General features: G+C 44.9%; 1 protein-coding gene and 1 long non-coding RNA gene across 2 annotated transcripts in view; one reads left to right on the forward strand and one right to left on the reverse strand.

The window, feature by feature from the left end:
* Positions 1-15,204, reverse strand: part of NKPD1 (NTPase KAP family P-loop domain containing 1) — a 44,380-nt gene that overhangs the window by 12,946 nt on the left and 16,230 nt on the right. The window contains exon 2 of the mRNA XM_084814995.1: positions 4,012-4,180. Coding sequence (XP_084671121.1) covers positions 4,012-4,180 — 169 coding nt within the window. The remainder of the gene's footprint in view (positions 1-4,011; positions 4,181-15,204) is intronic.
* LOC146337612 (uncharacterized) lies at positions 888-10,383 on the forward strand. Its single transcript, XR_014785018.1, has 3 exons — positions 888-2,270; positions 3,979-4,460; positions 9,719-10,383. It is a non-coding gene; the product is annotated as an uncharacterized LOC146337612 (long non-coding RNA).

Genomic DNA, 15,204 nt, shown 5'->3' on the forward strand with positions numbered 1-15,204 from the left:
CAAATTTCAAATCCCTGCTCCTAGCCGGGTAGACAAGAGATTATAGGAACATTTCACGTCTGTCTTCCCCGGTAATTAACGCCAGCCTTGCTAGCTGCAACAATCCCGCTAATATCTTGCCAACTAGAAAAAAAGCAGGTCTTGAGTCAGCACTGTTAGAGAGAGCGTGTCAACAATAACATAATCATCAGGCTGGGTTGATGGGTGGTGCTCAGCATTCATTTGCAACTAAGAGGCCGGAAGTTGGTAAGGGAGAAATTCCTAGTTCAAAACTCAGCGCCAGGGTAAATTGAATTCATGTATTGCTGTAAGCACCCACTTTGGATATGCAAAGCCACTTTCTCTAGAGGCTTTTATGTAGTTTATTAGCTCAAAGTGCAGGGCTTGCTGAGAGGCCCTTGATGGCTGTTGGCTAATAGCTAGAGGGGAAAGTCAGGGTGCTTCCAGACAGACAGCTCCTAGCACTACCCATTCAAAGGGACTGTGCTGCTGCTGCTCTTTCTCCTCCTCCTCTCCCTCCATAATGGGAAGAAAAAAAAGTGCAAGAAATGGTCGGAAAATGCAGGACTGGAGAGACCCAAGTTCAACCCCCGCCCCACCCCACCCCCCCGACCCAGCTATAATGCTCTCTGGCTGACTTTGAAGCAGTCACTACGTCTCAGCCTACCCTACCTCAGGGAGTTGTTGTGAGGATAAAGCAGAATGCCCCATATATGTTGTCCTGAGCCTTTGGAGGAAAAGCAGGGTACACATTTGATCAAGCAAGCAAGCACGCACGCACGCACACACACACGCAAAGAAACAAAATACATTAAGCATGGCTGGCTGGGGATGCTGGGAGTTCTAGGGCTTTTTCTGTCTAAACATGCATAGGATTGCATCCTAAATAGTTTATCAGTATTAATAAGATAAACTTTAACTTTTTAAAATTTAAAGTTAAAATCTGACCCCACTGCTGGCTTAACCCCAACCATCAAAAGCCAGATGTACCTATCCCTCTTAAAGAATGGGCACTGAAGGAGCTGAGTGGGCAAGTAGGAGACAGAACCAGAACCATGGCAAAAAAGGGGGACCTGCCCTTTCCAGCCCCAGATGCTCAGAATTCTGTGGCTACTGTGCATGCACCATCCTCACTGGGCTGTTTTGAAGTTCCCTTTTATATTTATTTTCATCAGATTCAAAAATGTATTTTTTTACTCAGAGTCCTATGAAAATAAATATAAAAGAGCCAGTATGGTGTAGTGGCTAGAGTGTTGGACTGGAAGTCAAGAGATCCGGGTTCTAGTCCCCACTCAGCCATGGAAGCTCACTGGGTGACTTTGGGCCAGTCACAGACTCTCAGTCCAGCCTACCTCACAGGGTTGTTGTTGTGAGGATAAAATGGACAGAAGGAAGATAATGTAAGCCACCTCGGATTCCTTGCAAGAGGAAAAAAGCAGGATATAAATGCAATAAACAAATAAATAAATGGAAATGGAAAACTAATTTAAGAATTCAGATGCATCCATGACACTATATTTGAAAAATGGGGCTGCTTTCCTGTAAAAAGTAACCTTTTCCTGTTAAATTCTTTTTCACTCCCAAGGATATTATATCCCTGCTACATTCCAGAGCATGCTTCCTAGTGTAATAAGGAATTGTTAAAATGCCAGGTAATTAATCTAGACACTTTGTAAAGTGATCCAGGCATTCTGCAAAGACAGTTGTTGAAAAGTTAAAGAGATAATAATAGTGTGGATTTCGTAAATATTCCCTTTGTTTGGGCCATATGTTTCCAAGAAACAAACACATAGCAATTTAGTTCATAACTTGTTAATAGTAGCCAGAATGGTTGGAGCAAAGGACATGAAAAAAAGAAGCTAAGAAACAAAGGGTGGATTAAGAAGGCTTGACACCTTACGCTAATGAATAAAATAACTATATTCAAACAAGTTTTGGAAGGAAGCCTTAATTAGCTTCCCACTTACAGGAACTGTTTACTGGAACATAACAAATGTTACTTGTTGCATAACAAACAAATGTTTAACAGCAAACCTTTCCTTAAGAATTTATTTTTTAATTTTTATTTCAAATGCTGGGCGGAAAACCTGCCACAGATATTACTATTTTTCTATTGTAACACTCCTTGCTGTTTTTCCACTCTGTGTTTCAGACCACTGTTGCTGGAGACGCAGGTTCTAGACAAGGTTTTATCACACCACGACCCTGCTTCAATTCACAGAATTTTACGAGGGATCTGGACTGCGTCAGCTAATTGCCCCCACCCCCAGGTTTTCCCACTGCTTCTGACATCTTTTTTTTCTTTTTAAAAGTATTTTATAAATTAAGATCTTTCAATAATAAATTTTTATGAGCATAAAAATCAGAGAGGATAGTAAATATATTTTTCTTAATGCAGAAAATCCATTAAAGAGAAAAAGCCGGAATTGCTGCATAATGCCTCCCATTCGTAGCACTCAGAACTCTCTGTCCAATGGAGGCGGGTGGCTCCAATGTCAGTGGGGTGGTGAATCCACTCTGGGTTTCAGTCAGAACCAGTTAGAACCTTGGATAGCTCCTTTAGAGTTCTGACTGAAACCCGGAGTGGATTTACCGCCCCACTGACATCAGAGTCACCAGCCTCCAGATTCTCTGTCTGGAAGCACCCCCAGAGAAAATAGTAAAGCAAATACACCTTTTGCTCCAAAATAGTGAGAACAGAAGTACTGTTTGCATCTAAGAATCACACAGAAGGTGCATTTGCAAATAATTCTAACTCCTCTGATGTTCTCTTTAAACGTAACAGTTTGGAAATGTTTTCTGATTTTACTTTTTTTGTGCCGTTGTTGTTGTTGTTCAGTCGTGTCCGACTCTTCGTGACCCCATGGACCATAGCACGCCAGGCCTTCCTGTCCTGCGCTCTCTCCCGGAGTGTGCTCAAGTCCATATTCATTGCATCGGTGATGCTATCTAGCCACCTCATCCTCTGCCATCCCCCTCTACTTTTGCCTTCTTTCCCAGCATCAGGGTCTTTTCCAGTGACTTTTCTCTTCGCATTAAGTGGCCAAAATATTTGAGCTTCAGCTTCAGTATCTGTCCTTCCAATGAGCACTCAGGGTTGATTTCCTTTAGGATTGACTGATTTGACCTCCTTGCAGTCCAGGGGCCTCGTAAGAGTCTTCTCCAGCACCACAGTTCGAAAGCATCAATTCTTTGGCGCTCAGCCTTCCTTATAGTCCAGCTCTCACAGCCATATGTTACTACTGGGAAAACCATAGCTTTGATTAGATGGACCTTTGTCGGCAAGGTGATGTCCCTGCTTCTTACTATGCTGTCTAGGTTGGCCATAGCTTTCCTCCCCAGGAGCAAGCGTCTTTTAATTTCATGGCTACAGTCACCGTCTGCGGTGATCTTGGAGCCCAAGAAAATACAATCTGTCACAGCTTCCATTTCTTCCCCTTCTATACGCCAAGAAGTGATGGGGCCAGATGCCATGATCTTCGTTTTTTTAATGTTGGGTTTCAAACCAGCTTTTGCACTCTCCTCTTTCACCCTCAACAAGAGGCTCTTTAGATCCTCTTCGCTTTCTGCCATTAGGGTGGTATCGTCTGCGTATCTGAGGTTGTTGATAATTCTCCCGACAATCTTAATTCCGACCTGTGATTCATCCAACCCGGCGTTTCTCATGATGTACTCTGCATATAAGTTAAATAAGCAGAGCGACAATATACAGCCTTGTCATACTCCTTGCCCAATTTTGAACCAATCGGTTGTTCCATGTCCGGTTCTTACTGTTGCTTCTTGACCCTCGTACAGGTTTCTCAGGTGACAGGTAAGGTGGTCTGGTACCCCCATCTCTTTCAGAATTTGGTGTTGTTAATTATGTGAATATCTTCTGCGTATCATTTGTATTCAAAATTTTAAAAAAATAAAAAATCTAATATTCCTGAAAGAAGACTTGATGCAAAGTCTTAACCTGGCCTTCTTCCCTTCACCCAGATATAGTAGCCACAAGCCTCAAGCCAGCCCTACCTTTCCTAGTGTGGTGTCCTGCATTCGCGACATGGGCAGTGTCGCTCGAGCACAAGCACCCTGCTTCATGATGCTCCTCACAGTGATGTAACCTCGTGATTTCCTCATCACAGCAACTCATCAGCTCCGGAGCAGGACCACCTACCAGAGTTCCCAGGCAGATGGGACACTACGAGAGAGAGAGAGAGAGAAAACACAGCACTTACCAGTTACGTTTAATGACTAAACATCCCTAGAATTTTCATTTTTAAAATTTCAAGTAGTATGTGGGCATCCCACCACAGCTGTAATGGTTTCCTCCTGGTCTTCTTCATAGAAAACTGTTGTCAGAGAGCCAAGGTATAGAGAGCATCCAGAAAGCAGGATGATATACCTGACACTCAAGCAGCTTCTGCCTATGAAACAGGAATGATGCCCAGCTTCCACAGCCTACCCAAGTTCTACTTGAGGTAAAAACAAAAACAAAAAGTCAGACGGTGTGGCAAATTACAAGTTTTAAAGCTGGCCCTGCATACCAACAAAACTAATTAACAAGATAAATATTTCAGTCACTTGAGAAGAAACATAATGACTCCACAGTGTATCAAATGGGCGTTAACTGAATTTTTGAAAGCTGGGAATGTTACCAAGGCTGATTGACTCAAGAGGCAAAACCCCTGCTCTCTGTGCACTGTTTACACTAGAGGAAGCCTTATGTATATATATATATACTCACACACTAAGGGCTTCAAGTGGAGGCGTCCTCTTGAAGTAACTGAAGCATCAGCAATTTGTTTATAATAACTGAAGTATTTTGAAAAGCAAGCCCTCTATTAAGTCTAGAATACACCTGTTTATGTACTACCTAAAGGTAAATGCTTGATTACAGGCTATTAAAACTATGCTTTCAGGATACAACTAAGCCCAAAAAGCTGGAAAGAGAGATGTGAAGCACTGTCCAAGGATTATGATCTCACTTTTGAGACACTAAGGACAAGTGATTTTGGAGGGGTTAACAAATTGATTAGGGATCAGGTGCAGAGATATGACTGCAACTGGGATATGGAAAATATTTGTTGTTCAGTCATTCAGTCGTGTCTGACTCTTCGTGACCCCATGGACCATAGCACGCCAGGCCTTCCTGTCCTCCGCTCTCTCCCGGAGTGTACTCAAGTTCATATTCATTGCATCGGTGATGCTATCTAGCCATCTCATCCTCTGCCGTCCCCTTCTCCTCTTGCCTTCAGTCTTTCCCAGCATCAGGGTCTTTTCCAGAGAGTTTTCTCTTCGCATTAGGTGGCCAACATATTTGAGCTTCAGCTTCATTATCTGTCCTTCCAATGAGCACTCAGGGTTGATTTCCTTTAGGATGGACTGATTTGACCTCCTTGCAGTCCAGGGGACTCGTAAGAGTCTTCTCCAGCACCACAGTTCGAAAGCATCAATTCTTCGGCGCTCAGCCTTCCTTATAGTCCAGCTCTCACAGCCATACATTACTACTGGGAAAACCATAGCTTTGATTAGACGGACCTTTGTCGGCAAGGTGATGTCTCTGCTTCTTACTATGCTGTCTAGGTTTGCCATAGCTTTCCTCCCCAGGAGCAAGCGTCTTTTAATTTCATGGCTACAGTCACCGTCTGCGGTGATCTTGGAGCCCAAGGAAGTAAAATCTGTCACTGCTGCCATTTCTTCCCCTTCTATATGCCAGGAAGTGATGGGGCCAGATGCCATGATCTTAGTTTTTTTAATGTTGAGGTTCAAACCAGCTTTTGCACTCTCCTTTTTCACCCTCAACAAGAGGCTCTTTAGATCCTCTTTGCTTTCTGCCATTAGGGTGGTATCGTCTGCATATCGGAGGTTGTTGATAATTCTCCCAGCAATCTTAATTCCGACCTCTGATTCATCCAACCCGGCATTTCTCATGATGTACTCTGCATATAAGTTAAATAAGGAGGGTGACAATATGCAGCCTTGTCGTACTCCTTTCCCAATTTTGAACCACTCGGTTGTTCCATGTCTGGTTCTTACTGTTGCTTCTTGACCCTCGTACAGGTTTCTCAGGAGACAGGTAAGGTGGTCTGGTACTCCCATCTCTTTAAGAATTTGCCACAGTTTGTTGTGATCCACACAATCAAAGGCTTTAGCGTAGTCAATGAAGCAGAAATAGACGTTTTTCTGGAATTCTCTTGCTTTCTCCATGATCCAGCAAATGTTGGCGATTTGATCTCTAGTTCCTCTGCCTCTTCGAAACCCAGCTTGTACTTCTGGTAGTTCTCGGTCCGCATACTGCTGAAGCCTAGCTTGTAGGATTTTGAGCATCACCTTGCTGGCATGTGAAATGAGCGCAATTGTGCGATAGTTTGAACACTCTTTGGCATTGCCCTTCTTTGGAATCGGAATGTAAACTGACCTTTTCCAGTCTTGCAGCCATTGTTGAGTGTTCCAAATTTGTTGGCATATTGAGTGCAGCACTTTAACAGCATCATCTTTTAGGATTTTAAATAGCTCAGCTGGAATACTGTCATCTCCACTAGCTTTGTTGTTAGAAATGCTTCCTAAGGCCCACTTGACTTCACTCTCTAGGATGTCTGGCTCAAGTTCAGTGACCGCATTATCATGGCTATCAGGGACATTAAGATCTTTCCTGTATAGTTCTTCTGTGTATTCTTGCCACCTGTTCTTAATCTCATCTGCTTCTGTGAGGTCCCTGCCTTCTTTGTCCTTTATCATGCCCGTCTTTGCACAAAACGTTCCCTTGAGATCTCCGATTTTCTTGAAAAGATCTCTAGTCTTTCCCATTCTGTTGTTTTCCTCAATTTCTTTGCATTGTTCATTTAAGAAGGCCTTCTTGTCTCCTTGCTATTCTCTGGAACTCTGCATTCAGTTGGATATATCTTCCCCTTTCTCCCTTGCTTTTCGCTTCCCTTCTTTCCTCAGCTACTTGTAAAGCCTCATCAGACAGCCACTTGGCTTTCTTGCATTTCTTTTTCTTTGAGATGGATTGAGTTGCTGCCTCCTGAACAATGTTACGGACCTCCGTCCATAGTTCCTCAGGCACTCTGTCTATCAGGTCTAATTCCTGAAATTTATTCCTCACCTCCACTGTATATTCATCAGGGATATGATTTAGGTCATACCTGAATGGTTTAGTGGTTTTCCCTACGTTCTTCAATTTAAGCCAAAATTTTGCAAGAAGCAGCTCATGATCTAAGCCACAGTCAGCTCCAGGTCTTGTTTTGACTGACTGTATAGAGCTTCTCCATCTTTGGCTGCAAAGGACATAATCAATCTGATTTCGATATTGACCATCTGGTGATGTCCATGTGTAGAGTCGCCTCTTGTGCTGTTGGAAAAGAGTGTTTGCTATGATCAGCGTATTCTCTTGGCAAAACTCTATTAGCTTTTGTCCTGCTTCATTTTGTACACCAAGGCCATGCCTGCCTGTTATCCCGGTGATTTCTTGACTTCCTACTTTAGCATTCCAATCCCCTATGATGAAAAGGACATCTTTTTTTGGTGTTAGTTCTAGAAGGTGTTGTAGGTCTTCATAGAACCGATCAACCTCAGCTTCTTCGGCCTCAGTGGTTGGGGCATAGACTTGAATTACTGTGATGTTGAATGGTTTGCCTTGCATTCGTACTGAGATCATTCTATCATTTTTGAGATTGTACCCCAGTACTGCTTTTCCCACCCTTTTGTTGACTATGAGTGCTACTCCATTTCTTCTAAGGGATTCTTGCCCACAATAGTAGATATGATGGTCACCTGAATTAAATTCGCCCATGCCTGTCCATTTTAGTTCACTGATTCCCAAGATGTCGATGTTCAATCTTGCCATCTCATGTTTGCCCACCTCCAGCTTACCCTGATTCATTGATCTGACATTCCAGGTTCCTAAACCATATTGTTCTTTACAGCATCGGATTTTCTTTTCACCACCAGACACATCCACAGCTGAGTCTCCTTTCGGCTTTGGCCCAGCCGCTTCACTCTTTCTGGCGCTACTTGGAAATTCCCTCTGCTCTTCCCCAGTAGTATATTGGACACCTTCCGACCTGAGGGGCTCATCTTCCGGCGTCATCTCTTTTAGCCTTGTGATACGCTCCATGGGGTTATAGCACCTTGTCTTTGTGGTACAGACATATAAAAGTGGTAGAGCCCCTGCTTTGCATGCAGAAGGTCCCAGTTTCAATCCCCGGCATCTCCAGGTAGGGCTGGAAAAACTCCTGTCTGAAACCCTGGAGAGCCATAGCTGCCAGTTGGTGTTGACAGTACCGGGCTAGATGGACCCAGGGTCTGACTCGGTATGAGCCAGCTTCCTATGTTTCTATGTTTTAAAAATTGTTACTACTGTAGATGGCAAGGACAGAAAAGTATCCACCTTTTCCTTTCGCGTAGGTGGTTATGCCTCTTCTAAGGCAACAGGTGCGAGGACACATGAGCACATAATCTAAAAAAAAAAAAAAAAAGGCTTGGATCCATACCTAGAGTAGACCCATTGAAATCAATGGGACTTAAGTGAGTCATGCCTAAATTAAATTCCATTGGTTTCAATGGATTTACCCAGGGGTGTTCAACTTCTTTCAGCCCAACGGCCAAGTTATATTTCAGAGAAGCTCTTGTGGGAGACATTTAGGCGGTGGGCAGGGCCAAAGGAAAAAGAGGTAGAGCCAATGGCAAAAGGGTTGAGACGCAAATATAAAAAATGCAGTCATACTGTAGCTGCAAGCTCTTACTGGCAGGAACTAAGCCTTAGGAGAGGCATTTCACCCTTTTAGAAAAAGGGAGAAAAACTGCACAAAAGTAGGTAAGTCACCAACTGGCAGTCTGGGGATGGGGTATTGCCATGTGGGGGATCCCAAGAGGGTGAGATTTGGCACCTGGGCCTGAGGTTCTGCACCCCTGGACTACTCCAAGTATGATCCAGGTCTGGATCCAACCCACTGAAAATGTACTTCTTGCCTCAGAATAGTTGGCTTTCCTTATATGCAAATTTAATTGATAGATTGTTTATTTATTTCATTTCATTTCTATATCACTCAATAGCTGAAGCCTTCTGGGTGGTTCACAAAAATTAAAGCCACAAAGCAGTGTAAAATATGAAAGCTTAAAACCACAATATAACCGTACAACCAGAATAAAACCTAGCAGCAATGCAGAGATTTAAAATACAGATTTAAAACACCAGAGCTAAACAATTAAGAATCTAAAATACTGGGAGAATAAAAAGGTCTTTACCTGGCACCAGAGGGAGAACAACATAGGTGCCAGGTGAACCTCTCTAGGGGGCTCATTCCACAGCTGGGGTGCCACAGCAGAAAAGGCCCTCTTTCTGGTAGCCACCCACCTCACTTAACCAATCAATCAATCCTCTGCATGTTTACTGAGAAGTAAATCCCATTACGTTTAATAGGGCTTACTCCCTAGTAACTATGTTTATTTCATTCATTTTCAAGACACCTATTGTTAGGAGAACCATGAATGTTAGGAAAACCAGCATGTAGAATTTACACACACACCCCGCCCCAAACCTCAAGACCAATTCGGATAATATGGCATCATTGGATTAGAAAAAGTGATATACCTCAACTTCAGGAGAGTATGTGATAGTATACTGCATTAAGCGTGGGTGGCAAAGTTGGCCCAAACTTTGCTTACTTATGGCCAAGTCTGTCAATGTTTGGAATTCTCTTCCTCCCTCTTTCTCAAATGGGACTCTTCTTTCTAGGACTGGCTTCCTTCCCAGACCTCGGAGTCTTACGGAGTTATGCAGAGATCTGTTTATTCACAAATGTATATATGTTGAGGAGGAGGAAGGGGTAAGATGCAGATATAAGCAAAGGCTCTAAAATCTTCCAAGACAAAGGGGCTTTTCTACATGGTCTGGTTCTCTGTGGTGCAGGATCCAGGTGTCTTAAGATAGTAAGAGTAGAATGAGGAGGGGGAAAAAAAACAGCACCTCAGTTAGGCAAACCAGAAAGGAGGAGAGAACTCCAGTGCTGAGTGGTAACAGAAATCTTTAATGCAGCTCTGTGCGTTTTGGAGTAAAGACTCCAGGAGCTACCAAGGAAAACGCCAAAATTCCAATGTATGAAGTTGACTTGCTCTCTCAATATGTATATAAACCCTTTAAAAGTCAGTTTAAGAAAACCAAAGGAGCAACGCTTTCTTTTGCTCTATGCTTGTAAAAAATTGCTCAGCGCTTGAGTTTCTTCCTCCATTTTGGTTTGCGTAAGACTGCCAGAGACAGCCTTACCATAAAGCCAGTTAAGGGGCTGCCTTGAGTGCCATTAAGGGTGGCAGAGTGGGAGACAGCCGTGATCCATGGATGGGGCTTTAAAAAAATTACTTACCATAGTTGCATGGTGCTCTATAACAGTATTTCCCCAGGCAGCTTATAGTCCATGGGAAAACTCTCCTGTGGAAGCCATGCAGGAATGGACAAGAGCTGCACAAGCAGAGCTTGCAAAGGAGAACTTGCTCCTTAGTCGTGTTCCGTATCCAGGGTTGTATACAGTAAAATGTTAAAAAAGCACTCAAGGCACATTCTCAGCACTGCGCGCACCCTTTTAATGTCTGTGTGTGACTGTAGTGTACCATGGGTAGTATCCAGTGTTAGTCCTACACACAGTAGAACAATGGAAACGAATGAAACTTCAGTTAGTCACATTGGATGCTACCCCAATGAGTCCAGGGCTGGCATGCGCTTCTCCACACTGTCAGCTGCCCCTGTTGCTGCCACCTCCTCCTGTTGGGGAATGAGGATGCCATCCTATGCATATTTGGACAGATGGCTGGGGAATGCCAGGGTTTCAGGCAGAACTCTGGGTTTCAGTCAGAGCTCTAAAGGAGCTATGTAAGGTGCAAAGCACCTTGGATAGTTCTGACTGAAACCCGGAGCAGACTCACCACCCCACTGACATCGGAGCCACCAGCTTCCACTGCTGGCTTCCCAGCTTCTGTGCCGTATTTTCCCCATTCTAAAAAGAGCTTCTCCTAAAGCTTAGTGGCTGGCAGGAAATGCTTTAAGCTAAACTATGCTGGTATGTTGAGTATTTGGGCATTTTCGGCCCCGCCGCTTTTGCTTTTGGTTCTACTCCCTTTATCTTCAGCACCACCCACCACTGGGATGTGGCCCCCAAGAGCTTTTCTGAAACTGGATTTGGCCATCAGCCTGAAAGAGGCTGCCCACTCCTGAGCTGGATGGAATAGGCTGTTCAACCCTTTCTCCTCTTCCTGTTTTTCCACTCAAAATCACTCCCTCTCCAACCTGCTTTCCCTTCCACTGGAGATAAGAAAGAGGTCCCCTGTCATGTCTAACTCCAACTTAAGTTAGTGGCCAGTGATGGCACAGTTGCCAGCTAACCAGGGAAAAGATTGCACAGCTTGCTCCTCTGCCTTTAGCAGCGCCTTGATCTGCAGACACTAACAGTTTAGAATGCTTATCTCCAAGCCGTGAAAACCTTCACTGACAGATTTTTGCAGCTCCAGCCAGGCTTGTAGCTAGGGGTGTGCTGGGGTGGGGGTGGGGGTGGGGGTGGGGGTAGGGGGGCTTGGACCTCCTTCAATTTTCTCTGCCCGCCCCTAATTTTTGTTTAAAGGTGTCCCCAACCAGTCGTGTCCGACTCTAGGGTGCGGTGCTCATCCCCGTTTCTAAGCCGAAGAGCCAGCGCTGTCCGAAGACGCTTCCGTGGTCATGTGGCCGGCATGACTGAACACCGAGGTGCACGGAACGCTGTTACCTTTCCCGCCGAGGCGGTACCTATTTATCTACTTGCAATTTCTTGCTTTCGAACTGCTAGGTTGGCAGGAGCTGGGACTGAAGACGGGAGCTCACTCCGTCATGCAGCACTCGGGTCTCGAACTGCTGTCCTGCCGACCTTCTGGTCTGCAGTTCAGCGTCTTAACCACTAAGCCACCGCAGCCCAATGTTTTGTTTACAAACAATTAAAAAACAGTTTACAATTTTGTCTTTAAAAGGCCTACAAACCAGATGAACTGCCCCCTACTTTTTTTAGCAGCCCCCCCCCCCCCGCCCCGTTTAGGTTGGATAGGCCTGGCTTCAGTTGCTGTTCAAGGGGCTGCCAAAAAACGTTGGCAATCCTCAACACAGGGTTAGCAATGATTTACATATTGGTATAGTTGCCTATCTGACTTTACCGAAACAGAGCACTGTTTTTCTGGCAGGGTTCCTGTGCCTCTAACAGGCTGTATCGCCAGGCCAAAATCAACAGGCGGGCCTAGCAGCAGCAGTGCATTTCCATACAGGTAATGGCTTCACCTATAGACTGCTCTGCCCATTTTGCAACTTAGAAATGCGCACCACCTCTCTCCAGGGACACAAACGGTCCTACACTGCCAGAACACGACCACATAACGTGGCGATAGCCAATGGCTTTAAAACAAATTCATAGAGGTCTGTCAGTGGCTATCGGCCATGATCGCTCAAGGCACCTCCATGTACAGACACGGTCCACCTCCGAATACCAGTTGCTGAACACGCAGTGGGGATGTCTGTTGCCTTCATTCCATCATTCCCTGAGGCATTTGAGCAACTGAGGCCTTTCTCCGAGTTTTCCCACCATCCAGTTACCTAGGTCAGGGGTCCCCGACGCAGCACCTGCAGATGCCGTGGTGCCCGCGGGGACCTCCAACGGTGCCTGCAAAGCTCTCCACTCACTGCCCTTTCAAAAATGTATCTTTAATTAAAAAAAAACAAACTTTAAAACAATTAGGGCGCCAGGTTCTCCTTTCTGTACCTGAACCTGCTGCTGATCAGCTGTTCTATGGGAAGGAAGAGAAGAAAAGAGTGGCTTCCTGGTCCCACCCAATCTTCTTCTGTCCCCTCAGACCTTTCTCCTTTGCTCGCTCGCTCTGCCCTCCCAGTCTCTATCCTCGCTATTTCGGGCCACCCAACGCCTTTCCTCGCTATTTCGATCCCTTCCCCATCCCTAGACTTCTTCCTTCTCTCCCTCCCTATCCCATAGCTTTGCTCTTTCTCTTCCACTCACCCCTTTCTCTTGCTGTTTGTTTCTACTCCCAGTTTCTAGGGTAGCTATTTCTCCCCCTCTTTACCTCGCCGTTTCTCCCCTGTCCTGGCCTTGCTATTTCACTCCCCTCTTCCCCTTTGCCTTACTATTTCCCCCTCCGTCCCAGCCTCCAGCCTCACTATTTCCCCCCCACCCCCTCTTTTGACTTGTCAGGCCTCCACGGCAGCCATTATGTGACTAGCCACATCCTCCATGGCAGCCATTTTGTGGTGGCGCCCATAGTAGTATCTCAAATTCCGAAATGTGTCCATGGGTCCAAAAACGTTGGGGACCTCTGAGCGAGGTGGCAAGAGGGCCTTTTCTGTGGTAAAACTCTGGCTCTTCCTTCTGAGGAAAAGTCACCAACTGCTATCACTATTTCCATTTAGGCATCACTAGGAATGCCCTATTTCCTTGAGCTTATCATTAACAGTTGTGGCTTTTCTGCCCTCCTATAATTTCCTGGTTTTGTTCTGTTGCTGCTTCATTCTTGGTTTTGTCTGCACCTTGTTGTTTGTTGCATATTGTTTATTTTAAAAATTATCACAGATTTTAAAAAAAAATGAATGGAAAGGCAAGATCCCTTCAATTAAACCATAATACATTTTAAATTATTAGTGTTTAATTGAAGGAATTTTTATCTTGCTTTTCTAGCTGGCCACCGCTGGAAACAGGATGCAGGGTTTGACAGAGCATTGGTGTGATCCAGTGAGGTTCTGCTCACCTAATATAATGAGGAGGAAGTTACAGTGAGTTTGTTTTTAGTGCATGTAGTGGGGAGGCCCCAGCTGTTTCTTATGATGTAAATAGATGCAAAGGCATAATTAATTCTGCTAGCTGGAAGTGCAGCCTGGCAGAACAAGGCTCGGAAAATCATGCTGCCGGGAAGACTTGAAGATTGGAGCATGACTAAGGTTGCGGAGGAGGAGGCTTTGTTTTAAGGGGCAGTGTGTGGCACCAAGATAATAATTACCAATTATGGTTATTGATTAAGGAGGAATTTCCTGCTATTATAACCTTCTGTCCTGTCCTACTAGTATAGTTGAAAAGCAGTATTAAAATATCACGAATACATACATAAAAATATCAGTATATTTGAATAGTGGATTGTACAGGATTGGGGAACGGATCAGACTTACCAGTTATTCAGGAGGGCCTCCTGTGCTGTTCAACAGCTTCAGGACAGGCAGAACTGCAGCTGGTGAAGCTCTCCATCATCACTGCATCTCCATGCTGGGAAGACATCATCTGCTAAATTTTTTCCTTCCCATTGTATTATAAGGCTTCTGGGAGCACATTCTGTTTCAAAAGAAGGTGCAACGTGCTCCCTATGTGCCTTGTTTCAGCGAAAAATCCCCTCTTTTTTGCTGTTGCTGCACTGCCAAATTTCAGCTGCAGACCACCACTTTTTTGCCAAAGGTTTGGCAAATTCAGCAGCAGCAGCCATGGGAGGCATGCAAAAGGCCCCTTGGGGGTGGGAGGACACGCACCCCTTCATTATTTGTTGTTGTTGTTGTTCAGTCGTTAAGTCATGTCTGACTCTTCGTGACCCCATGGACCAGAGCACGCCAGGCCTTCCTGTCCTGCGCTCTCTCCCGGAGTGTGCTCAAGTCCATATTCATTGCATCAGTGATGCTATCTAGCCATCTCATCCTCTGCCGTCCCCTTCTCCTTTTGCCTTCAGTCTTTCCCAGCATCAGGGTCTTTTCCAGGGAGTTTTCTCTTCGCATTAGGTGGCCAAAATATTTGAGCTTCAGCTTCAGTATCTGTCCTTCCAATGAGCACTCAGGGTTGATTTCCTTTAGGATTGACTGACTGGAACTCCATGCAGTCCAGGGGACTCGTAAGAGTCTTCTCCAGCACCACAGTTCGAAAGCATCGATTCTTCGGCGCTCAGCCTTCCTTATAGTCCAGCTCTCACAGCCATACGTTGCTACTGGGAAAACCATAGCTTTGATTATACGAACCTTTGTCGGCAAGGTGATGTCTCTGCTTCTTACTATGCTGTCTAGGTGTGCCATAGCTTTCCTCCCAAGGAGCAAGCATCTTTTAATTTCATGGCTACAGTAACCATCTGCAGTGATCTTGAAGCCCAAGAAAGTAAAATCTGTCACTGCTGCCATTTCTTCCCCTTCTATATGCCAGGAAGTGATGGGGCCGGATGCCATGATCTTAGTTTTTTTAA

The sequence above is a fragment of the Heloderma suspectum genome, chromosome 10 (genome assembly GCF_057233095.1).
Source record: "Heloderma suspectum isolate Gila_16-S chromosome 10, 16-S_ref, whole genome shotgun sequence".
Classification (NCBI taxonomy): Eukaryota; Metazoa; Chordata; class Lepidosauria; order Squamata; family Helodermatidae; genus Heloderma; species Heloderma suspectum.